Raw genomic sequence first — 26,838 nt, 5'->3', positions numbered from 1 at the left:
GCTAAATCTAGGCCTTAAGTTGGCCAGGTGGCAGGGCAAAGCTTGACTCTGCAAGAATGAGAGGGCAGCAGAGAACAAGAACGGGATCCACAAAAAGGCATTTGGGAGCCAGAACCTGGGAAGTGCCTGGATGGAAATCGACATGTAGGATGGGGAAATTTTAAAATCAGCCTGTTATCTAGCCCTGAGGTGTCCTCGACATTCACTGAAGTTTTGACAAGAAAACCCGAATGTGATCATTATAAAGGAATTTCCCTGCAGTATTCCACAATCTCTAAGTGAGGAGGGATCAGAGCTAACACTTAGCATCACCTGTGTTTAATGATTCATTGTTAAAGCAGCAGTTAACTGAAATTCATTGCAGCCACTGAAGTAGATTGCATCCATTTCATCTCATTACTTTGGACTCAGGCATTAAACAACTCATGCCTGGTTTGTCATTCTAGAGTTTCTAGACACGAGGGTACTTCCTGGTGTGGCCGAGGAAAGGAATCTAGAACATGTGCAACTCAGAAGCCAAAACTGTTCTGCCAAATTGGTCAAGCAGCTAAGGGATTTCCGTACTGAATATGCCCAGAGTGCAGAGTGTGTGGTCTGTCTGTTGCATACCACCTCTACTTCCTTGTCTGTTCAATGAGGCGCAGGCAGAGGGACTTTTATTTGGTGACTTGTGACACGTGTGTCATGGAAGGAAGATTTGGGATCCTAACGCCATGATTTTTTTAAAGCAAAATTTATATGTGGATGACAAGAGCTTATTGAGTATTCAGGGGATTTGGAGGATAAGGATAATAAATTTCATCACTCAAAACAATTATATGGGTAATATCTCGCCTGTTGAGAGCAAAAATTATTTTACTTCTATTAATGCTGGCATTACTCTAACTGGACATCTGTCTACTTGTTAGCTATAGTCTTAAGGCCACTGGAGAATAACTTTTAGGAAATTCATTAACAAAACCTGCTAGATGTGGAGACATCCTCGCAGCAGCAAAGGTGACATTCAGAGGCTGTCTAAAGTTTTCGAAGAAGACAAAAGCTCTCTGTAGAGTGCTTTGTCCTTAGTGAGAAGTATCTGATTTAAATGAAAATGAGTTCTGCTAGAAAAAAATATATATACATGTAGGGCAGGGTCCAAACAAATGTTGTGACAACAGCAAGGTTGTCACCTCCTACACTATCGTTCAACATTTACCCATGTAGCACACTCCACAGCTTATAAAACGAATTAAAAATGTTCTTTATTTCCATTTACTTCCAAAGTAAATCCAAATATCAAAGTAAGGTGAAAGGTTAGAAGAAGAGAACCAGACTTTGGATCAGAACCTGGAGTCTTAGTTCTAAGAACACTTGTTAGTTGGCCAGGCAGTTCCAATGCATTACACAGGACTTCAGTAACTGAACCCCTCTCACAGTCCTATAGGTTAGACACTATAATGTTCCTCATTTTAGAGGTAAGGAAACGGATCTTCAGAGAGGTCACATTGCTGATAGATATTAGAACTAGGAAGGTTTCTCATCCTTTCTGAACCTCATCTCCTTTATCTATATCTAGATAAGAATAATGCAAATAATAACGACAGACTTTCTTGCATAGCAATTTAAAGGTTTCGATTTGCTGCAATGGGGGTAATGAGAGGTACGTATTATTCCTTGATTCTGAAGAAATTCAAGGGAAGTCACTAGGTCGCAAACTAAATGACACAGCTCAAAATCAACTGCAAGAGACACAGACATGGAGAGAGATACATGGAACTCAAAGAAGAAACTGTGCTCAGAGACCACCACTGCAGCACCAACCTTCACACTATACAAGGTTCTCTGAGGCTCAAAAAGAAATCAAAAGGAAACACAAAGCGAAGTTTCTAACTTGTCCTCATTGTATCATTTTCTTTTTATTCCATCTGCACGTTATGTAACAGAATATTTCTAAAATGTGTGGGACATTACTGGTGCCTTTCATTAGATCTAGTGCCAATGAAGATTTTCTCATTTTTCTATGTATTACAATAATTTTAGTATACGTAATTTATTCTCTTACAGAATTGGGGGTGGTAAAGCCATCAGATAAAGAACACCAGAAACAGAGCGGGGTTTAAGTTGCTGCTACAAGAGAGAATGGACAAGAGGAGCCATGGGGCCTCTCATTAGGAAGGAGGAAGATTTTTATGGGGTTTGAGCTTGTTCTGGGTGATTCTAAAAAAAGGTAAGTGAGGATCAGCTCTGAATTGGTACATTCCTAAAGGAATTTTACAGCTACAGTGTGGCCTTGGAAGAAAGTTCTTTTTACGTTGGCTTTGCCAGTGGCCTGTCTTTGCTACAGTCTGATTATCAACAGGGCTGATTTTTCTCTTGGCAATTCTGGATGGATTTTACTCTTTCAGGTAAGGGTATTGTTATTGAACTTGTTACCATGTTGGTCATGGCTCCACCTTTTTAGGTATATTTCAATGTCCTGTTGCATATGTAACACTAATTCCATATTAGGGCACAAATAAAATCTCAATCTATATAATTAAATAGGACTTTTAAAGCCATAGTCAATAATCGAAATGTAATGAAGTTAGGAATATGTATAATAATTTAAATAAACCGATTGCAATGATTGTTGTCAGCAGATGTATCACAAAGAAATTTTGAAAAAGACAAAAATTATAACTTTTTCAGAAAATGAAGACAAGAGGAACACCATGTATCACAATATATTTATGCCAAATTTTCTTAGGTGGGTAATCCATATGTATAAATGATTTATGATTAAATGAGAAAAATAAATTAAAATTGACTAGAAATTTGATGCAAATTTTTTTTTAAATTTTTTTTAACGTTTATTTATTTTTGAGACAGAGAGAGGCAGAGCATGAACAGGGGAGGGGCAGAGAGGGAGGGAGACACAGAATCTGAAACAGGCTCCAGGCTCCAAGCTGTCAGCACAGAGCCCGACGCAGGGCTCAAACTCACAGACCGTGAGATCATGACCTGAGTCGAAGTCAGACGCTTAACCGACCGAGCCACCCAGGCGCCCCGATGCAAATCTTTTTATAAAATAAAAATAATTTTATGAAAACCAGAAGAAAGGGATCCATAAGATAACAGCAGAACGTAATGAGTAAGAAAATAAATATTGAGTAGCAAAATATGAAGGTCCAAGAGTAAGTTCTTTGGATAAACAATAATTAAAAAAATTAACTTGCAAGCCTACTTAAAGGAAAAGATAAGATTATACAAACTTTGAACATTAGAAAATTCATTAACTGATAATAAAAGAAAATGTTCCTAATATTATAGAGAATCTATAAATATTCTCTTAACATGGAGGAAAAATTTAGATCCTCAGAACTGCCTTGTACTTGAGATACTCTTCTGGAAAGTTGATTTAAATTTTATAGTTCAAGCCTATATTTAGGAACTGAAATGTTTACTGTTTATTTTATTCATTTATTTTTAAATGTGTATTTATTTTGAAGGAAAGAGAGAAAGACAGAGCGTGAACAGGGAAGGGGCAGACAGAGAGGGAGACACAGAATCCAAAGCAGGCTCCAGGCTCTGAGCTGTTAGGACAGAGCCTGATGCAGGGCTTGAGCTCAGAAATGTGAGATCATGACCTGAGCTGAAGTCAGATGCTTAACTGAACGAGCCATCCAGGCACCCCTATTTATTTTATTTTATATGTCAACATACATGTATATGTATTTGATATATATATGTTTGTATATGTGTTGTTTCAAATAGGAATTAAATTGTATGCTTTACAACCTGCTTATCTCATGAACGTGAAAAGATGTTCATTGGGTATAAAAGCAGGATGTAAACTGTACAACTTACACTTTACAATTCAGTATATTGTAAACCCACCCTCTACCTAGGGCTGATTCCCATGCCACCCTTTTTTTTCTTTCCTTTTTTGAAGTTTTTATTTGAATTCCAGTTAGTTAACATACAGTCCAGTATTAGTTTCAGGTGTAGAATTTAGTGATTCATCACTTACATATAACACCCAGTGCTCATCACAAAAAGTACCCTCCTTAATCCCCATCACCCATTTAGCCTGTCCCTGTCCACCTCCCCTCCAGCAACCCTCAGTTTGTTCTCTATAAAGGTCTGTTTTCTGGTTTGTCCCCTCCCTTCCTCCCTCCCTCTCCCCCTCTCCCTCTCTCTCTCCCTCTCTTCTCTCTCTCTCTCTCCCTCTCTTCTCTCTCTCTCTCTCCCTCTCTTCTCTCTCTCTCTCTGCCCCGCTCTCTTCTCCCCCCCGCTCTTTCCCCCTCTCCCACTCTCTCTCCTCTCCCTCTCTCTCGCTTTTTTCCCCTAAGTTCATACTCATGTCACCCTCTTAAGACACCTGAATGATCTAACATGACGGTGCTAGTCACCCAGCATTTGCCAATCACTGACAAGATACTCCTGAGTTGCTGAAATGAGATTTGGCTTCACAATGTCAGAGGTGGGGTCAGGCTGGATAAATTGCTAGGTGTTGTAGTCAACTTTAAACAAAGAGCCAACATGAAAGTAACAGCGAAGCCTTTAATGACCACCATACTATAAATTATTGGCTGAACCTGGAGAAAGTAACAACTTCCCCCATTTTAGTTTCCTCTATGTTAAGGGCTCACTAGTAGAGGGTCAAGGGGCGTCAACTAACTGTTGAGAGAGTCCCAAACATAAGCACCTGCAGTTTTCTGGACCAGAGGCCAGGGTTTGCGGGGGAAGGGGATGGACTTGGAGTAAAAAAGTGCTGGGTTTCCTCTTCCTCGCTCTCATAAGGAGATCTCAGCAGAGGCACCTGAAGAGACTCTCTGCCCAACGTCTCACATGAAGGGTCCTGGGAATCCCTGTGGCAGGGATGCAGACAGAAGAAGAGCCTGACAAGGCAGAAGGATCTGGGTCCTTGACTGCACCTCCCTTCAAGGACTGCATTGCACTGGTGTGCAAGTGCACAAGCCTGGGGTCAGAGAGCAGCTGGTCCCCGAGGCCTGCCAGATAAAACTTTTGTGTAGCCTACAGTCAGGCCTGAACAAAATCACACATAGGCTTTTCACAGGAGCTGGGCTTCTCAAACACAGCACTGCAGGAAGTGGGGGCTAAACCATCAGGGTTGGCACAAAAAGCGAAACTTCTCTACCACCCTGTCCCAAGGAAAATTCATATATGAGGGAAGTTGCAGTCTTCACAATCTCATATTTTGTCTCATTTTAGACCCACATTAATGTGTGCTCTTGTCGAATTCTTCCTTCCTCGTAGACATTTCTGTCATGGTTTTAGGCTTATTTAATTATTAGGTACTGTCTTGATGAATTTCACTTTTTAAATTAATCTGTGTGGTTTATAATGTCCCTGATGATTCTAGTTACTGAATATGATGGTTGGCATAAATAAATAACTTGTGTATGAGACTGTGGTATAATTAGGCTTTTTTTTTTACTTCATAGTGCTTGAATTTTCATAAGGTTCGATTGGAACGCATCTGCCCTTGACACAATGTTCCCACAAGAGTGGATGGTAGAAACTGCTGGCACAGTGATGCAGAATTGTCACCAACCACTATATTAAATATATTACATACTTCTTTATTTTCTGTCTCCCACCATTAAAATTTAAGTTCCTTAGGGGCAGAGTTGGGGTGTGTGTGTGTGTGTGTGTGTGTGTGTGTGTGTGTGTGTGTGTTTTGTCTTGTTTTAACCATTGCAGTATCTCTAGTATCTAGAATAACATTTGGCACATTGTAGGGATTACATTCATGTTTGGTGAATGAATAAATGAACAAAGTTGGCCTTATATAGGAAAAAAAATTTTTTTTGCTTTCCATAAATATCTAAAGCAACTTTTAAATAGACATCACAGTTTAAGTGAGACATATATCACACTCGTATTGTAGAGTGGTGTTTAAATGCAGAAGAAACAAATTCTCTGAGAAAGAGTCATTTACGAAACAGCCTGCACATCACTGGTTCTTTTAGATTTCCAATGGGTTTGGTTTTCCTGGGTTCTTGCCTTTGAAAGCTGCTCATGAAATTCCTAGGATAGATCTTATTCTAATCAAAATTTCCATTTAATGTGTTTGATTCTAGGGCCAAACCCCTTTTCCTCCATTACTTTCTAGCGGACTCTATCTTAGCCCAAACTATTCTGTATTCAGCATCCAGAAGCTCAAGCTGTGACCATGGCTCCCAGTCCTGCTGGAAGTCAGTCCCTTCCCTAGATTTGGTCATCCTCCTCCCCTGGACATGCATCTAGGTTTATCACCAGATTTCTTTCTCTTACAGCATAGGAGAATCTTATCTTTCTTAGAAATTAAACCTCCTTCAAAGTCACAAGCTCCAAACATCTGATAAGAAGACTTTTTAAAAGGCCCATAAAATTTTGACATAAAATATACTTTATTTTGGATAAAGTATAAAATTAAATATCCATATATTTCATATTAAAAATGAAAGGTACTTTTTAATTGAATCTAGGATCCAGGAACCTCTATAAGAATTTTATTAAGGTTATTATACAGCCCCATCTGTTTTAAGATGTGAGACTCACATGATGAAAACATAAAAATGATAATGAGAAAACTATAAAAAAAATTGGTAACCCTAACATTTCTTTACCTTTCATTTTAAACCCTTTTTCTATAAACCTCAAACATTATTCTGGAGGAAAAAGATTTAATCAATTAGGTACTTGTCACTAGTGGGGAAAAAAAGGTTTCAGTTATAATTTGGTAGATTTAGGAATCTACAAAGATGTGAAAATATCTGTGCTCAATTTAGTACAGAAACAGAAAAGTACAGAGATTTATCCAGGAAAACATGCAGATTGCAGCATATAAATTTTCTTGATTCACCAGTTCTATTTTTTTAAGTTTCTGTTCCAGAGACAGGAGTTTAACAACAAAAAAAGTTTCCCTTTTAAAATTCACAGAAAACACATGCATGTATGTATATATTAGCCTGGGCACATGCTGACTCGTATAGAATGGGAGCACGTAGCCCTATCCTCAACCTGAAACGTGAATGCATCTACCCACTCCATTAAGAGCCTGGAGTTTCTTTTTATTAGCTATTAATTGTAATACCTTCTAGGCTTTAGCTATTTCTTCAACAATGGTTTAATAATCTTGACAATAAGTTGGTCTAAAGATATTTTATTTGGTCATGTGGTATAATAAAAAAATATTTGGGGCACCTGGATGGCTCAGGTTGAATGTCTAACTCTTGGTTTCAGCTCAGGTCATGATCTCATGCTCCGTGAGTTCAAGCCCCAAGTCAGCTCCATGCCGACAGTGCACAGCCTGCATGGAATTCTCTCTCTCTCCTACTTTCTCTGCCCCTTCACCCCACCTCTCTCTCAAAATAAATAAATAAACTTAAAAGAATATTTGCTATTTGTCCCTGGTCCCTGGTATAGAGCTCCTTGAAAGCCCTTGGAATTTCCTGAGGAAAAGGATTTTTGCTATATAATGAGTACCTTCCAACCATACCTGAGTTTTTGCTAATGAAGTGATCATTGATGGACCCTGGGTAGCTCAAGATGGGGACTAGTTCCAGAGGAATCAACCATGTGATTACAGGGTTGGAATTTTCATCCCCACCCCTGGCCTCCCGAGAGGGAAGAGGGACTAGAAGTTGAGTTCATCACAACATCAGTAATTTAATCAAGCATGGCTATGTAATGAAACTTCCATAAGAACACTTATGGGATGAGGTTCAGATTGTTTCTGGGGTAGTGAATACATCAAGGTGCTGGGAGGGTAGTGTGTCCAACAATGGCATGGAAGCTTTACATCCCTTCCCCCACCAACCTATACCTTGCCCTAGGCATCTTCTTCATCTGGCTGTTGTATCCTTTAAAATAAATGGAATTGTATCCTTTATGATAAATAGTAATTGCAAATAAAGGTCTTCCCTAAGTTCTGTGAGTTGTGCTAGCGAATTATCAAACCTGAGAGGTGTTGTTGTGGAAACTCCTATATTTGTAGTTGGCCAGACAGTAATGTGGACAGCTTGGACACCTCATTTGTAGGATGTCCAAATTAGGGACAGTCTTGTGGGACCGAATCCTTAACCCATGGGGACTGGGCTAACCTCAGATAGTTAGCGTTAGTCTTGAACTGAATTGTTGAACACCCAAGCTGGTGTAGGAGAATCAGAGAATTTGCTGGTGTAAGAAAAAAACAAAAACAAAACAAAAACCTCAAATCAACAACTGCTAAATATTTCTAAAGCACATAGCTGAATAGCAATATTATTTTCTACTCTTTCCAAAGGAAACTACTTCCACTATTTTTTTAAATTTAATGTTTATTTATTTTGAGAGAGAGAGGGAGACAGATCATAAGCAGGGGAGGGACAGACAGAGAGGGAAACACAGAATCCAAAGCAGGCTCCAAGCCCAATGCAGGGCTTGAACTCACACACTGTGAGATCATGACCTGAACTGAAGTTGGATGCTTAACCAATTGAGCCACCCAGGTGCCCCTCTATTATTCAGGGTTGATCATTTAGCTTACTTTGCCTCTGCACAAATTTTAATTTTTTCCCCATAATTTGTTGTTACATTAGCTAACATATAGTGTATACAGTATAGTCTTGGCTTCAGAAGTAGATTCCCATGATTCATTACTTATATACAACACCCAGTGCTCATCCCAACAAATGCCCTCCTAATTGTAAATAATTTTTAATGTTTATTCATTTTTGAAAGAGAGAGAGAGAGGGAGAGGGAGAGAAAAGGGGGGGGGGGAGGGGCAGAGAGAGAGGGAGACACAGAATCAGAAGCAGGCTCCAGACTCTGAGCTGTCAGCACAGAGCCTGACACGGGGCTCAAGCCCATGAACCATGATTTCATGACCTGAGCTGGAGTTGGACATTTAACCAACTGAGCCACCAAGGCACCCCTCAAATTTTATAAAATCTGTTGACATAGAAAAGAACAAGTGATGTGAAAAGTTTATTTTCAGTGGGAAATTGGTAAAATATCTAATTGAGCATATAGCATTTATGTCCAAATTACTTTATCATGCTGTGAAATATTAACTTGTTTATTGGTCTTTACTCAAAAGATCATGTATATACTCCTTGAGGTCACAGATAGTGTTTTTATATCTTTGCCATCCACTAAGGAGCTTACCCTTGTCCTAGAGTACAGTAGAAATGCAGTACATATTTATTGATTGACTTCTTATGGGATTTATATAATGGAAAGTGTTGTCTTCTCTTATTGTCCTGTTTTCTATAGTCTTAAAATGAGTTTCATCTTCTGGATCACATTGCACTGAAACTCTTAAGGTTTCATTTCCATCCTCAGCTACAGCTGGATTTAGAACATTTTCCTGATGGTGGGTTGAGGAGAAAGGGATCCCTGAGAGCTAAGAGACCTTGGTTAAGTTACTTAACCCCCTGGAAACTCAGTTTCCTCACCTGTCACTATGATATTCCTTAATAATGTCAAATTCATGAGCTCTCATTAGAGCAAAATAAAAATCGAAAAATAAATCTTCTGAAATATTTGGTAGGTATTAACTACACCTCTCTTTTCCCATTGGGAAAAGAAGTCAATCTTAATGCTGTGGAGGTGTGCTGATGACCAGCAAGATATAAATTAAATAATAAATTTCCAATGCTTTTCTATATTTATACTGCATAATCATTGCATTATTCAGGTAAATAGGTATATTTACAAATATTAAACAACTCTAGAAAACATAAACCCTCAAATTTCTTTCCAAAGTTCTTCATGAGAGGATTAAAAATAAAGTTTATCTCACAATCAGTATTTGTTTTTTCCCTCTTATGGTTAAAACATTGCAGAAGAGACATAAAAACAAATTATAATGATGCAAATAAGGAAGTTGTAAATGCTGCTAAAGTTAGGCAGATCAGTTTTGGAAGAACAAAGGTTGTAAAGAAAGAACTTCCAAAGGGGTGAAGTAAGTGTAGTGGTTAGTCTTCTAAAAACTTACTCATACTTTTCAGACTTTAATTTCTGAAATCAAACGTACTTTGTATAACATATCAAACACCAAGGACAATAGTTATTTAGAATTACTATGAGGGATATGTAGAATATAAGCTCTGTGAAGTTGATAGAGGTCGTGTGTGGCTTACTGAAAAGACTGAAATATTTACCATCTGGCCCTTTACAGAGAGTTTGCTAGCCCTCCTTTTAGAAAATAACATGTCAAAAATTTGCAAAGACCTCCCACATTTGTAATATATAAATTTTTCTGTCTTTAAAGTTATGACACTATACATTTGGCATAGTTCCAAACAAAACAAGGGAACTTAGGTCCTTAATTTTATGTCATCTTAAATAGCAATGTTTAGATGTTCCAAAATAGCCTGGTAATGTTGGCATTACACTGGGACTTGATTAAATCTCTTGCATCCCCTAGAATTGTGTTGAGATTTGTTCTCTGTGACATGCATTGTACTCTATCAAATGAGCCTACCACATTGCATTTACCTTTTGAAGAATATTAAGGAGCAATGATTGTTGTTGTGCATAGGTTTTAGGGTATGTAATTTTCAATTTTAAGATAATCACTAAATTATTTTACAAAGTGAAATAGTTCTATAGTCTCAAAATTAAGCATAAAATTTATTACAGATTTTTCATAGTCATTATTATGCCAAGGGAATTCCGTTCCTACTTAAGGTAGAAATTTGATTATTATGCCTTTTCTAGGCAAGTTGAGATAGCTACATACTTTTTATTTATTTTAAATTCCATTAATTTATTACTGAGATAAACCATATTAATTAATTTCTAATTTTAAATAATTCTTTCATATCTTAATAAATTAAATTTGGTCATAAAACCCCAATACAAACAAATCTCTAATTCATGGGTCATATATATTTTATTCTATTGGTCATAATTTATTTTACATGTGATATAGGTTTCATCTAGTAGTCATGATGTTTAAACGTTTTTTTATTGTAAGTAACAAAAGTATAATTACTATTTGGATCCATGTATTAATTTAGATCTGATTATATGTCAATGAAATATTTCTTGAGAACATGGTTTTTATTTTGTAATACCCATCTTCACTACATATACCCATATTTCATTTGCTGCCTTTATCTCTAGCTTACCTTCATCTGTCTATTTCAGTATGTATCCTAAAGTTAAGCTGGATGTATTTTTTTACATAATCACCTTAGCTATTGGTCATATGTCCTGTTGAAATCTAAACACAGGAAATCCTTTATAGATATTCCTAATATAAGAGTCTATTCTGTGCATGAGGACAATTAATATACACAACAGTCCTTTGATTAAGTTCCATTATCATTTTATCATTCCCATTATACTGAAATGATAGCTGAAGCTCCAATAAACTATACTAGCAGTAAGTAGTATTATAGCTCTGGGTCCATATCCATGATCAGGAGGCACAGTGTTGTAACAAGCTAACATGAAAGATACAATGGACTAGAGGTTGGAGAAGGTTGTTGCCTGGACATCAGGGTCCAGTGGCCTCTAAACTGAAGTTGGGCTGCTGTGTGTGAGAAGGTGAAGGAGTTCTGATACCCAAGACTCAGGAGATCTTGGCTGTTGTCTGGATGGTGTCTAGTCTTCTTTAAGTGGGTAGCTGGACCTCTATCCCCCACCCATTGGTTAACCTGGATGGGTGGACAGAGCAGCAGATATTTCATATTTGGCCTATTTAGGCATATTTGTCTGCTGATGGAAATGACTTAGTAGCAGGGCAGAAGCTAGTAATCTGGCAGAAGACTGCATAATTGAGGAGCAATGTGTTTAAATGGGCTTAAGCATGAGAGACAAGGTGGCCTTAGATGTGAATGGTTGCAGATAAGCAGGATTCAGATTTTACCTCACAGTGAGTATTCCTAAAGACAATATATATTGGGAGTCTTTATAGTAAGTAAGTAAGAAGTATGGTGTCTTATGTTAGAAAAAGAAAAAGATATACCATGAGGTTGATAGCATGAAATTTATAACTCCTGACAACATTGAAACTTTTCAAAGTGGGGTACTTGGTAAACTTGAACCAGTAAAGTTGAAAAATAAGATAGTTACCAGAGTATGGCATACCTAAAATCCAGATTCTGGAAATTATGTATTTATTGGTGATGACAGGCCCAGGAAATATCTGTGGGAGGTGACTGAAGTGTAATGGAGATACAGATGATTGCAGCTGAAAAGTTCAAGGATCTGTAAAGCCTGATTTCATATTGCTTCTTCTCTTGGTTAAGACTACTCCATCATCTCAACTGCTCAGGTCAAAACCCCTGGTGTCATCATTTTCTCCTCTTTATTGCACACTACACATCATCCCATCAATAAATCCTGTCTTTTCTATCTTTGAAAAATATCTTGATTTCTACCACTTTCTCCATTTGGTTAAAGCCAACATTTTCTCTTAACTGAATTACTTCATAAACAAATAGTAGATTTCTCTCTATCCCTACCCTTTATCCTTTTCTGTCTATTATTAATAGTGTAACAAGAGTGAACCTGCTAAAACAGGATCATTCAGATCATGTCATCTTGTATTTCCAATTCTCCAATGGCTTTACATCTAACTTAGAAAAAAGGACAAAATTCTACTGTGTATCAATTAGGTTGTTCTCACAATAATGCTACATAATAACCTATGCTAAATCTCAATGGTCTAAAACTACAATATTTTATCTATGCTCATATCTGTGGAATGGTTGGTAGTGGTTTGAGGTGGTACTCCAGTCTTGGTTGTGCTTGGTTCAAGCTACCTTGGGCTACCTTGGGTCCAGGTCTGCTCATGTACCCCTCATCTTTGGTCAATGCATGCCATATGACAAGCTAAAATCAAAGTGAAGAAAGTACAATATAATAATATGAAGCCAAGTCAAGTGTGTTTGTTCAGACCCCCTAAAAGCAGATGGTACAAAGGGATTCGACATGCAAGAGACTCAGCGGGGGAAGGCCAGTGAAGGACAAGAGAGAGTGGATAGTAATAGGCAGGAGGAACTTTCAGTGCAGAACTGCAATGCATGACTGACAACTGTATAAGGAGAGGGGGAAGGAAGAAGAAACAGGTAGGGTGAATCTCAGATCACATTGCAGTACTAAGAAAGTTTCAGCTAAACTAATGTGGAATCCTGGAGCCAAAGTTCGTGTGCAAGGGGCCTTACATTCCACAAAAAGGTACCAGTGTAGACGCAATGTAATGCTCAGTTATTGGCTGAGAAGACCTCTGTAGAAGTACAGCTTCTGGGTGAACATGGTGACATATCAAAGAGACAGTGCTGGAAGCTCTAGGTCCAATCATGATGTCCAGAGTAGCTTTTTTGAAGGAGATCTGAGTAGCATATTTACTTGGATATAAGGTCAGTTACACTGGCAAGTTGACAAAATTGGGGCAAGGAAGTGTATCCCTCCCATGGAAGTATGAACGAGAGTATGAGTGAAAAATAATCTAACACCAACAAGACCTACAAGTCTATATGAATCAGGCCTCTTTTTATCTCTCTGTCCTCATTTTTCACCAGTCTCCTCTCATTAATTCCCCTCCAGCTACACTACTTTGTTTTCACCAGAGTGAAAGAGCCATGCTCCCCCATCAGAGGAACTTTTCCTGGAATGCTTTCTGCCCAGATGTATACATGACTTTCCTTCTCATTTCCTTCTGATGTTTATTCAAATGTCAACTTGTCAGTAAGACTTTTTCTGATCACCTTTTCTAAAATCTCAGTCTCCATCAACATAAGGCATGCTCCACAAAATGCTTTCAGAGCTGATCCTATTTCTATTCCCAAATACAGTCTAGTTTAGTCAAGGAAAAATGCACAAAAAATGTTGTAAGTTCTCAAATGTTGGTACTATAGTCTCCTAGCTGATGTAGGCAGAAGGTAATCTAATTATTCTCACAAAGTAGCACTATGAATAATTTAACAAGTGTTTTGCCTTTAAGAAAATATTGAATTCAGGGCATTTTGTAAATAATTCAATAAGAAAAAACAAATACTACAATAGTTACTTTTTAGGGAAAATGTGCAGACACAAGGAAAAGCAGTGCCTCTACCCCCATTGGTTCCCCGAACCCCCTAAAGATAATCTACAAAATACTAAGAGGCTGGGTCTTTGATTATCAAATATGATAAAATGATTCAGGCAAGTTTCCAGCTGCTGCACAGTTTAACAAATACGTGTGATGGATAGTTTTGTGTGTCAGTTTGGGTAGGTAATAGTACCCATTATTTAACCAAATGCTAATCTAGGTGTTGCTGCAAAGGTATTTTGTACATGTGGTTAATATGTGCAATCAGTTGACTTTAATGAAGATTATCCTCGATAAGCGGGGTTGACCTCATACAACCAGATGACAGACATTAAGGGAAAAAGCCAAGTACCCTAAAGAAGAGGAAATTCTGCCTATAGACTGTAGATCACACACACACACACACACACACACACACACACACACACGTGTCTCTTTTGTACAACCCTGACTGGTACATGCACCAATTAAAACCTTTAAGTTTAAAAAATATATATATTTAAACTCTCTACTTTCCAATGTTAAGTGACCATTGGGAACTTTGATGGTCTGCTCCTCAGCACTTTGGTTAGGTAATTGTGTAAAACAGAAACAAGGATTCTCAGTAAAGAACAACAAGAGAAAACTTCCTAAAATATGCCAGGCGCTATACTAGATATTTTATACATGTTATTTAAAATCAATCCTTTTATGTAGTCCCATTTTACAGAGACGTTAGTGGAGGGTTATGATGCTAGGAGGGGGCACTGCAATATAAGAGCCATCAGTAGGAGTCATGTGGATGTGAGTTTATATCCCACCAACTCCCCGGATATTAGATATGTATTTTAAAATCTTCAGTTCTCTGACCCTCTGTTTCTTCATCTCTGATGGTTTTAAGGATTAAATTGGCAAACATAAATGTTTAGTGAGGCATCTGGGTGGCTTAGTTGGTTAAATGTCCAAGTCTTGACTTTGGCTCTTGACTTTGGCTCAGGTCATGATCTCACAGTTGTGAGATGCTGAACATGGAGACTGCTTGGGATTCTTTCCTCTGGCTCATGCTCTCTCTGTATTGCAAAATAAATCAATAAACATTTTTTAAAAAGGCTTAGTCATGTGTCAGGCACATCAAGGACATTCAAGACATCATACCCCAACTGTATTCAGCATCTTGTCTATTCCCTTTACAGCCTTTCCCATGATGCTGCAGAAGGCACAAAAATAACTGGGTAGCTGAATTTCACCCTCAGAATAAATGGATTCTCCATCTTAAATGAGCAAGGACAGTTGGAAGAAGTTCTGTCCACTGCTATGTCAAGAATTGCCTTACCCTCTGCCTTTCTAAATGCAGGTTTATGAAGGACTGAATTAATTCCTTTGAGATTTTGACCAAATCATGACAAGAAAATAACCTACAAGGTCTCTGAAAAAAGCATTCAGTTGAATTCATATTGGGACTTCATAACAACTGAGGTTGAATTGAAACAAAAGGAAACCAATCTATCACCGTTATTTGATAATAAATCACTTTTGTCTTCTTTGTTATGCTCTAAACGCAATCAGATTTTACCTTTGACATAGTTAGCAATGTTTTTTTCTTTTCTTTCTTTCTTTCTTTTTTTCTTTTTTGGCTTTCATTTCTCTGAGTGGGGAAAAGAATCCAACAAGAGCCAGATTTTTATTTGTTTGCTTTTTTTCCTCTCACCAAAATAATTGGATTTGCTGGTGAAAGGAGAGTACTTATGAATTGCAAAAGCATGCCTTCTGATAAATACTTCATCATTTCTGGAAAATAAAAGCAATGAAAAAATGCAATACATTTTGTTTTTAGAAAAAGAAACAGACTAAAACCTTATCATATTAACCCCAGAGACCCATGCTGGGGAGCTCAAGTGGCCAGCCCCTGCTTATTGTTCTAGTTATCTTAGAGGTGGGCAGGTATGTGGTGTTCCTCAGAGCTTTGGGGGTTCTAATAAGAATCTCCACATTCAGCTTCCCCTACCATTACTCCCCCTTCCCCACCAGCAGCAGGGAATACACACTGAATCCCTTAGTAAGGAGAGGCCTCTTGGCATTAGTCAAACAGACAATTTTGTGTAGTGTTGACCCAAGTTTTAAGATGGGTTCCAGGTGTGCTAGTTGATGGATTAACTTGTATGGATGAGCTGCTTAACCTCTCTGAACCTCTACTGTCTCATTTGTAAAATAAAGATAATACATGAATCTAGTAGGGAGTTACAAAAATGAACAGAAATAATGTATGTGAGACATTAAACAAAAGGCTTGGCATGCTGTACAATGTTAGTTATTTGTATTATTAAGATAATGATTGTTTTTGCAGTTGTTAATATACTCCTTGGGGACCTGGGCCATGGTGTCACGCAGACCTGGTTTCAAATCCCAGATCTAGTTCTGTGTGACCTTGAACTAATTCTGTAATCTCTTCATGTTTTAGTTTCCTCATCCATATGATGGGGATAACGTCACTTCCCTTACAGTGTTGCTGTGAAAATTAAGAGGTCAAGAGAGTTTAGTACAGTTATGATTATTACTTAATTTGAACCCTGAGGATACACTATGTGTTAAAATATAATTATCACTAATGTACCTTTAGAAAAAGCAAGGCTCATAACCTTGAAGAAAATCATCCATGGCCACTCAACTTCTAGAATAATTTGAATCCGGTTCTCTCTTTTTCCCCAGCCTGAGATGGTTCCATGATAAAGCTCAAGGCAATGGTCTATAGAAGAAAACTGAGAATCTTAATTTCTTTATTTTTTTTCATACCATACCCAATCCATAAGGGGATGTCTCAGTTCTATCTCAGGATGAGTCCAGAATCTGACTAGTGATATCTCTACCACACTTCTCTAAGCCAACCCATCATCATCTCTCATTTAAACCGTATAAAAGGCCTCCCACCTGGTTCCTCTGCCCCAAAGTTTGCTTGTGAAGCTCATTCTCATCATAGAAGCCAGACTGATCTTTTGAAAATGAGAAATGAGGTAGTTCAATAACCTTGAATGACTTTCAGAATAAACAGCAAAGCTCTTACCGTGGTCTACTGGGCCCTAATGACCTACCCCTTATTGATCATCTGACCTTCTCTTCTGAAATCCTGGTTCTTCATCATTCTGTTCCAGCCATACCAGCTTTCTTGCTGTTCCCCAAATATATCAAAGACACAGCTGCCTCAGGGCCTTTGTACTCTGTGTTACCGCTGCCTTGAAAACTTTTCCCCAGATACCAGCCTGATTGATTTCTTTGTTTCTTTCAAGTACTGCTCAAATGTCATGTACCAGAGAGAAATTCCCTGTCTATTGTATATATGAAATAGCACTTTCTCCCTCCCTCTCTGTTTCTACAACCCCAACTGCTACATGCACCAAATATTTTCTTTATTTTCTTCGATGGTACTTGGTACCATTTGATCTTTATCAATGGAATTGCAGAAGCAAAGTCTTTGTTTGGTTAATTTCTCATTCCTAGGACCTGTGACAGTACCTGACACAGAGTAGGCACTCATAAATATTTGTTGATTAAATGAAAGAGTGAATGTGATAATTATCTGATACTCTGTGTGATCCTATAACCAGGAGAAAGGACAGACATATTGGATTTTCCCTGACTCCCCAAAGAAACACTGGAGGGAGATTGAGGCAATAAAAATGTGAACTTCTCAAGGGGATGACCAGACAGAATTCTATTCTCCTTCCAAGTAATTCAGATAGTTAATGAAAGTAACTTTGTCCTTCCTGGAAACTTCCCAGAGGCACAGAAACAATGTAAGTCTGTCTCCACTTAACACTTAGCTGGTACTGACAGTGTAGTTCCACCAGTCTAATTCCCAATTATGACTAAAAAGGAATTGCAAAGAATGAGAAATGTGATGCATAGAATTAAGGAATTTGTAATCAGTTGATTAATTTAGGGTTATTCATTCTAGGCTGTAAAAAGATAAATGAAGTAGATGATGACCGGTTGCAGTAAATTTGGTAAAGTCAAGCAAAAATAAATAACAAAGAGAGTTCTTTATTAGAGTTTTTATCTACAAGAATTTTATAAGCAATGACACAGAAAAAAAATCCATCCACCAGGTGTCAATTTGAGCACATCAGATAGCAATGTTTTATCCACCAATCACAGCTTCCCTACAATTTGCTAATCTCCTGAGATGCATGCTGAAAGTTGCATTAATCCAGACTGTCAACTCAGACTCTTGCCATCAGAATATAAAATGGTATATGCCCCAGGATTTCTTTAGTAGGAGAAATTGAGAAATCTCTTGTATGTGGAGCCTGTGGTCTTCATCGGCACAGTTCACAAATAGTCCAGTATAACCCAAGTCATTTATTTTAATTTTTTTTAAGTTTATCTATTTGAGAGAGAGAGAGAAGAGAGAGAGAGAGAGAGAGAGAGAGAGAGAGAGAGAGAGAGAGAGAGAAAGCATGAGTCAGGGAGGGACAGAGAGAGGGGACAGGGAATCCCAAACAGGCCCAGTGCTGTTAGCACAGGTGTAGAGCTCGAACTCACAAACCACGAGATCATGACCTGGGCCGAAGTCAGATGTTTAACCAACTGAGCCACCCAGGCTCCCCAAAGTCATTTATTTTTAAAAGTAAAAGAAAGAATTGTAGACATTTTTCAACAGGAAATATGTTCTACCAAATAGTATTCTTTTCCTCCTGAAGAATTCCTTTCATCAGAAGACTTAGAAAATGGGCAAATGAAAGCCGTGTCTATCCCATCCCATTTGCCAGATAGTCATGTTCTCCCTTCCCCCTCCCCCCACCCGCCACCCCCACCCCTCGCCAAGACTAAAATCAGTTCTGGAAACTGAAGGGACTTCAGCACTGTGTCTTTATATGAGGAAAATATTGCTTTTAAAATGTTACCTGATTTTACCAGTATATATAGGTTGATATTGCCACATATCATGAAAATGAGTTAAAACATTAGGATATGGTTTGGTAACAAGTCAAATTAGAAGGAAATAAGAAAGTAAGTGAAGGGTAAAATAAAAGTGCGGGTGGAAAGAAATAAAAGTTGAATAAAGACCATTTGCACTGAATTGCATGGAAAGGCTCTTGGGAATTGGCCAGAGTAGTAGTATTAATCCTGGCTTCAATTAGAACACCCTGGGGGATACTTAAAAAATACGTACTTAGGCCTCTCCCACAGAGATTCTTACCGAATAACCTGGGATTGGGCAGGTAATAGCATATTTCACAGACTTTTATGGTGATTGTGATATACAGCCAGAACACAGAGTTCCTACATCAACCCAGCTTTGGAAATCCAGAGAATTTGAAAGAAAGTCCAGAGTAATACAAAGTCAAGACTAAAACCCAGTTTTAATCTATTAATTTAAGGTTCTTTTTCCCTATTCAATGTCACTATCTCTCTAGATCTAACCTGAAATCTTGATTAGGATTATATAGTAAAGTTAGGCTGCCATGACATTTACTCTGTCCTCTGAAATCTGGAAGAAAGCCCCAAAGAACAAGTACACCTGGGTACATCATTCAATCATGAGGGGCATCATTCCTAAGTTGGCAAACTGCAGGTACTCTAAATACAAAGATAAACCCATCAAAAATCTTAGTCTTAAGGACATGAGGCCATGTTATTCTAATCATCAATATATAGTGCCAGTCACTTCTTTCTATAAATTCCCACAACGCTAGGCCTGTGTGTTGCACCTAACAGTAACTCAGTAGAAAAACACAAAATACAGGCCAACTGACAGTGAGAATAATCCTAAGAGAGGGCAGGCACTTTCTGTTATAGCCCTGGACTTGTACTGCCATGGTCCTGAGCTTTATTTGAAATGAATTATAAATCCTCATTGGTATGCACCTACGCACCCCCAAATCTGTTTGGAAAGTCAGATGATTCAAGTCACAGTCAATCTTAAAATGTTAACTCAGAAGCAGAAATGTGTTGGAAACAAATTTGATCTGCTTGCAAAGGCACAACAGAAGATAGGGTTGGAACATTAGTCAAGGGAGCAGACAGGCAGCTCCCCCATGCCTCCCACCTGTGACTTCTCTTATCTTACATTGATAAACACATTTTTGTTCTTTTACCGTAGTAACATAGGATTTTCTTCTCTACACAACCATGGTAATAGGGCATTATTGTTATGTGATTTCCCCCCTTTATAAATGCAGTCATTTTCCATGGGCTATCTATTTACAATAACATGTATTTATATTCATGACAATTTAGAGTATAAAGAAATACTTTTTTTCTTATTAACTAATATATAAGGTGCTCAGAGGAAATTTTAATGGGAGAGTTTATGTAAGTGTTGCTCTAGAGGAATGAATATTGAATCCAACTATAATGTTAGTCATTTATCTTCTTTAAGTATTTCACAAGATTTGTTTTAACCTCTCTTTACAAATCCTGACTTTAACATTACCTTACAAATGTATTCCTGAGGGGTACTGATTAGCTATCTTTACACACGTTAAAGAAAATGTGCACTAAACTCAAGGACTTTGAGTAAACAAAAATATCAGACCACTAAATTTAGGTAATAGTTGCCAGGGATATAATGCCAGATGAGATATATCTTGACAGCACTTTGGTAACATGTGTATTCTCTGTGCTGACAATGTGAACCACTCTGCATGTGATACTCCATAAAAGGTATGACTTAGCAATACAGAAATCAGTATCCCCATTTTACAGGGGAGAAACCAAAACAGAGATACTCTGACTTCAGTGTTGTCCACCTAATAATTGAGTTTGTGGTTTTAATTTTATGAAATCATATGTTTAACTTTTGGCAAAACATTAATTAACTAAAACAATACCTTAGCTACCTGTAAAAGGGCCTAATAAGATGTATCTAAAAGACAAAAACAATAACAAACAAAAAACACTGCTCCCCATAGTTATCCACCTACCAAAACACTGAATATTCAGGCTAGAAAATAGGTCAACTGCTTTATGTTACAGTGAGGGCCAGGAAACATCATAATTTACTCAAGACTTCACAATTATTTAGTACTAAATTAATGTTGATGACGACTTATCAGTGTAATGTTATGCTTACCTAACACTTTCTCAGTTTAGATATACTTTCTAAACTGACTCATGGTTTGCTTTAATAGGTAATTCGAAAGTTGACTTTGGACGTTTCACTAAGAGGCAAAAAGATAAATTACAGTTGGATGTTATTTTCACTAATATTCATTACAAATTATAACGTGTGCAATGAATACTATCAATTGTTTTATCTCTTTGTACAGTCCTCTACCTCCTTTTTTCATTTTTTTTATTATTTTTTTTAAGTTTACTTATTTTGAGAGAGAATGTGCACAAGTGGGGAGGGGCAGAGAGATGTGGGGTTTAATCTCAAAAACTGCAAGACCGTGACCTGAACTGACATCAAGAGTTGGACGCAGGGCGCCTGAGTGGCTCAGTTGGTTACGTGTCCGACTTTGGCTCAGGTCACGATCTCACTGCTCCTGAGGTTGAGCCCCACCTCGGGCTCTGTGCTGACAGTTCGGAGCCTGGAGCCTGCTTCAGATTCTGTCTCCCTCTCTCTGTGCCCCTTCCCTCCTTGTACTCTGTCTCTCTCTCTCTCTCTCTCAAAAATAAATAAAAACATTAAAAATAATTTTTAAAAAAAGGAAGAGTTGGACGCTTAACCTACCCAGGCACCCCTCCTTTTTTTGTTTTTATTGTTTAATTTTAATTTCAGTGTACTTGACATACAGTGTTATATTAATTTCAGGTATATAATATACTGATTCAACAATTCCATATATTACTCAGTATTCATCAAGCTAAGTGTATTCGTAATCCCTTTCATCTGTTTCACTCCTCCTCCCCACCTCCCTTCTGGTAACAATCTGTTTGTTCTGTATAGTTAAGAATCTGATTCTTGGTTTGTTTTTCTCTTTTTTTCTTTTATTCATTTGTTTGTTTCTTTTTTTTTTTCAATTTTATTTTTTAAATGTTTATTTATTTTTGAGAGAGAGATACAGCATAAGCAGGGGAGGGGCAGAGAGAGAGGGAGACATAGAATCTGAAACAGGCTCCAGGCTCTGAGCTGTCAGCACAGAGCCTGGAGGCTCCAACTCACAAACCATGAGATCATGACCTGAGCCGAAGTTGGATGCTTAACCAACTGAGCCACCCAGGCGCCCCCAATTGTTTGTTTCTTAAATTCCACACATAAGGGAGATCATATGGTATTTGTCTTTCTCTGACTTACTTTACTTAGCATTACACCCTCTAGGTCCATCCATGTTGCTGAAAATGGCAAGATTTCATTCCTTTTTATGGCTGAAAAATATTGTACTGTGTATATATGTATATATGTATATATGTATATGTATACACACACACACACATATATACATACACACACACATACCAAATTTTCTTTAAATTCTCTGCCATTTTCAAAAATTTTTTAATAGTTTATTTATTTTTGAGAGAGACAGAGACAGAGTGTGAGTGGGGGAGGGGCAGAGAGAGAGGGAGACACAGAATCTGAAGCAGGCTCCAGGCTCCAGGTTCTGAGCTGTCAGCACAGAGCCTGATGCAGGGCTCGAACCCACAAAATGTGAGATCATGACCTGATATGAGGTCAGACACTTAACCAACTGAGCAACCCAGGAGCCCCTCCTCTCCCTCTTTTTAACTTTCTTGTCCTCTCTGTAAGTGAATAAAGGAATGTATTCATGAAACCATTGATACAAATGCTCTACAGTTTCATTATATGTACAGGTAGAATAGTTGGTTTCCCAGTGTTGGTTATACAGGCTAAGAGGCTCAAAGAACCAACATAGCACCACAAGGAAAAAGAGTTGCAAAGACTGCACAGCCACTAAGATCACAGATATGAGTTTAAATCCCACTCCCCCTACCATACACATGGACCACCCTCAAATGTGTGAACTTGGGTTGTTTCACCTTTTGCTATCTTGGTGCCATTTCTGAAAAACGTAGATGATACACCTCATAGGATAAGGGTGATCCAAATGGAATAATGTAAATAGAGCAATTATCACAGTAATGGGCATATAGGATTGAGAATAACTATTTAGTGTGTGTTTATTATATGCCAAATATCCTCCTAAATGTTTTCACTCATTACTTCATTTAACTATAGATTCTGTGCCCATATTTTTTACCACTATATTAAAATGTCCCCAATTGCTATCAACTGTAGCTCAAGAGTCTACTAGGTAGATTCTTATATGTGTAATGATGTGAGAAAGGGGCTTCTGATCCTTACTTATATCTGCAAAATGTAATTATCTACACTTCCAAGAGTTCTTCTGAATTTACTGCCTACCATAGCATAAGTACATAATGAGCATTTAACGTGTGTTGTCAAACCTATACAACATCAACAGCAAGAGACTATTATTTCATGTTCCACAGGAATAAAAAATGCCAATTAAAATATAATACAACACTTTATTATCACATTGATCATAAAACACATTGGAACTTCAGAGATGTTAGAATGTGAAAAAGAAGTATGCATCTTAGAATCAATGATATGTAGTAATAATCACTAGTTTCCTTTATAGGAATTGAAGGCCATAACCATTTCCCATGAAAGATTTTTCTACATTATTTGAAAGGAATTTTTAATTTATTATACACTGATGATCAAATTATGCATCCAATTCTTCACTACCTTGTGACAGTATTATACATCTACACCCTTCCCACCAGACTACTGGTGGGTCTTTCCTAACCCCTCGACATTGGGCTTGTCCATGGGATTTGATCAGATTAATGCAAAACTCTTCAATGTCAGCACTACATTGAATTTTGGCTGGATAGTTCTTTGTTGGGATGGGCTGATATTTAGCAGCATTCACAGACTCTACCCACTAGAGATCAATAGCACCCTGCCTCCCCTCAAGTTGCAACAACCAAAAACATCTCCAGATTTTGTAAAATGTCTGCTGGGCTGGGGACAAAATAGACCCTGCTGAGAACCACTGGGTTAACAGGATGTTAGCTGACCTGACTTAAATAGAAGATTGAAACATGTTTATATGATGGATTTTTCCTCTTGCACTATGGTGCATGAGGTTTTCTTCCTTCCAACTGCTCTCCCTTCACCCTGATCTCCTGCCTGAGGCAAAGTCAGCTTGCTGAGCCCAGCCTAGGTCAGCCAATCCTACTGCTTTCAGTTTCTTGGGTTTTCCCCTTGTTTGTTGAGAATATATCCTCTGGTAATATTTTAAGAAAGGCTATGTTCATACTTTCATCACCAGCTATTTTTTCATTCTAATTCTAGGTAGGAAATCATTTTCATCTAGCATTTTGAAGGTACTGAGCCATCATCTCCTTTTCTGTGTTAGGAAACAGACATGTCCAGTGCTGAGCAGCCTTCCACAACCTCCGAGCCTTTTCCTTCCTGTTCTGGGACTTCTTGAGGACGTTTCATACCCAGGTGTCTGAAATATCATGATAATAGGCCTGGGGTGCTATTTGTACCTTTACTGAGCTAGACAATTTTTGAGTCTTTTCATGGTAATCATGAAAAGACATGATTGTGGGACATAATTTTGTCTTTTTGTGGTACATATTTTGTCTTTTTGTTCCATTCTCTATGCAACTTTTCCACTTACTTTTCAATCTTTCCACTGCATTTAAACATTTTGCATATCTGTATATATTAATTTGCAATTAGTATTCTTTGGTTTTTTAGTATTCTGTAGTTTTAGTATTTTTAGTGTTTTTTTAGTATTCTTTAGTTTACTTCATGGATTAAATATATTTTATCATCTCTCTGAGGATAATTTACATAGTTATATGATAGAAATAGATATATACTTAAAGCCCTCTTGTGTTTTCTGCTTTCTTCCAGTTACTTTTATTTCATTTTATGTATGTATATATGTATTTTACATTTATTGGTCTCTGTCTTTCACATTGTTGATTTCTTTATATTCTTGTTCAGGCTTGGCTGTTTCCTCATATCTGAGTGAGGCATTAGAAAGGTCAATGGACACTTTATGTTTCACAGTCTCTAAACTTTTTCTTCTGTGGTAGTCAATGTTCTAGAGAGGAACCTCCTAATCTTCTGGAGGGGATAGAAATCTTGCTACAACATTCTGAATCTGAGCAAAAAAGTGGTGATGGTGGGTATGGTTTCACCATTCACTCTGACAATTTTAACTGTATCCTTCTGCTTTTAGTATGGCACCTCACCTGCACACTGAATTTTCACTGGTATTCCCAAATCCAGGACCTCTCTGATTCAAGTTTGGAACCCTTATTTAATTTGGAATTGGAATTTTCTCGGTCATTTACTTTAGTAAGTTACTGATAAACTGGAGTATATACAGGGGAGGAAGAGGACAAAATGGCTTTAGAACCACATATACCATACAGGGTTAACCATTGGGATGGATAAGATGAGGAAGAGAATCCAAAGGTCAAAATCATCCTTTTGTAGAATTTACATGATACCCCTGTTTTCCAGCCCTAAGCCTGACCACAGCTTCTCAGGGCACCTGGTACTTCCAGAGCCTAAGATTCTACACAGGAATAAGACTGTTTCTTATTGGCAGCCATCTCTGTAAATAGTTAACTTTTTTTCACTTAACTGTCATTTGAACAGATTTTCAGAAAGGAGCAGAAATAAATAATTCTGTTTAATTCATCAGATATAACTGGAAGTTGAGAACAACCTTTATATAAACAACATAATAAAGAGACCTGGTATGCTTATAACTTTTGATGATGACACAAAGGTGGGGAAACTATATAATACCGAACGATCAAATTAGGGATCCAAAATTTCTCAGCAGGTTTAAAGATAGTGGAGCTGAATATAATAAATGCAATTGAGCTAAGTATAAATCCAGTACGTAACTTCAAAAAAATCAATTGCCCAAATGCAAGATATACAAGAATACTTTAGAAGTTTAGGTAACTTAAATCTCATCATCAGTATACCAGGAGTGCTGAAAGGTCTATATGCTTTTAGAGCACATTAATGGAAGCAGAAGTTCAATCACATTGTGTATTTTTTAATTAAAAAACAATTTTTTAATTTATTTTTATTTTTTGAGAGAGAAAGACAGCATGTGTGCAAGCAGCAGAGGGACAGAGAGAGAGAAGGAGGGAGAGAATCTTAAGCAGGCTCCATGCTCAGCGAGATCTTGACTTGGGGCTCAATCTCACAATGGGGAAATCATGATCAGAGCTGAAATCAAGAGTCGGTCACTTAACCGACTGAGCCTCCCAGGCACTCCACATTGTGTATTGTTAAGCATGTTTAGAATAGTCTGGATGATCCACTTTAATAAGGTACTGATAAACTAGAGTATAGATAGAGGAGGAAGAGGACAATACAGCTTTAGAACTTGCTGTTTTTTGAATAGCAGGTTAATTTACCATGGAAGGATGAAAGTTCATGGGGAAAAGGATAATTGCCTTCAGATATTTTGAAAGCCAATATGTGGAAGAGAGTAAACCCTTACCAACCATGACAACTGAGGGCAGAGTTCATGAATGAACTTAATGAAAGGCAATGTTTGGTCCATGACAAAAGAGAAATATTGGCCAAATCTAAATTGTGGATGGATTAATGATGGTTAAAATAGAGGCATACTTCTTATCACACACACACACACACACACACACACACACACACACACACACACAATTTTGTAACTACATATGATGACAAATGTTAGATTTATTGTGGTGATCATTTTGCAATATATACAAATATCAAATCATTATTTTGTACACCTGAAACTAATGTGCTATATGTCCATTTTACCTCAATAAAAAAACAGAGGTATGCCATTATTACTGTATTTGACATACATTAGAAAGTTATATGACAAGAGACTTTCCAA

The 26,838-nt window shown here is 37.6% G+C and overlaps 1 protein-coding gene across 6 annotated transcripts in view; it reads right to left on the bottom strand.

The window, feature by feature from the left end:
• Positions 1-26,838, bottom strand: part of LOC144613236 (uncharacterized) — a 715,514-nt gene that overhangs the window by 84,666 nt on the left and 604,010 nt on the right. For 5 of the 6 annotated variants that reach the window (XM_078435068.2, XM_078435070.2, XM_078435069.1 and 2 more), the window contains 2 exons: positions 16,584-16,715; positions 15,552-15,760 (listed from right to left, as the gene is read on the bottom strand). The exons of the other annotated variant lie outside the window; for it this stretch is intronic. In XM_078435068.2, coding sequence (XP_078291194.2) covers positions 15,654-15,760; positions 16,584-16,715 — 239 coding nt within the window. In that variant the 3' untranslated portion in view covers positions 15,552-15,653. Of the gene's footprint in view, positions 1-15,551; positions 15,761-16,583; positions 16,716-26,838 lie in introns of those variants that run through there. 6 annotated transcript variants of the gene reach the window in all.

The sequence above is a fragment of the Panthera onca genome, chromosome D2 (genome assembly GCF_046562875.1).
Source record: "Panthera onca isolate mPanOnc1 chromosome D2, mPanOnc1 haplotype 2, whole genome shotgun sequence".
NCBI classification, from domain to species: domain Eukaryota; kingdom Metazoa; phylum Chordata; class Mammalia; order Carnivora; family Felidae; genus Panthera; species Panthera onca.
This window is presented reverse-complemented; position numbering and strand designations above follow the sequence as displayed.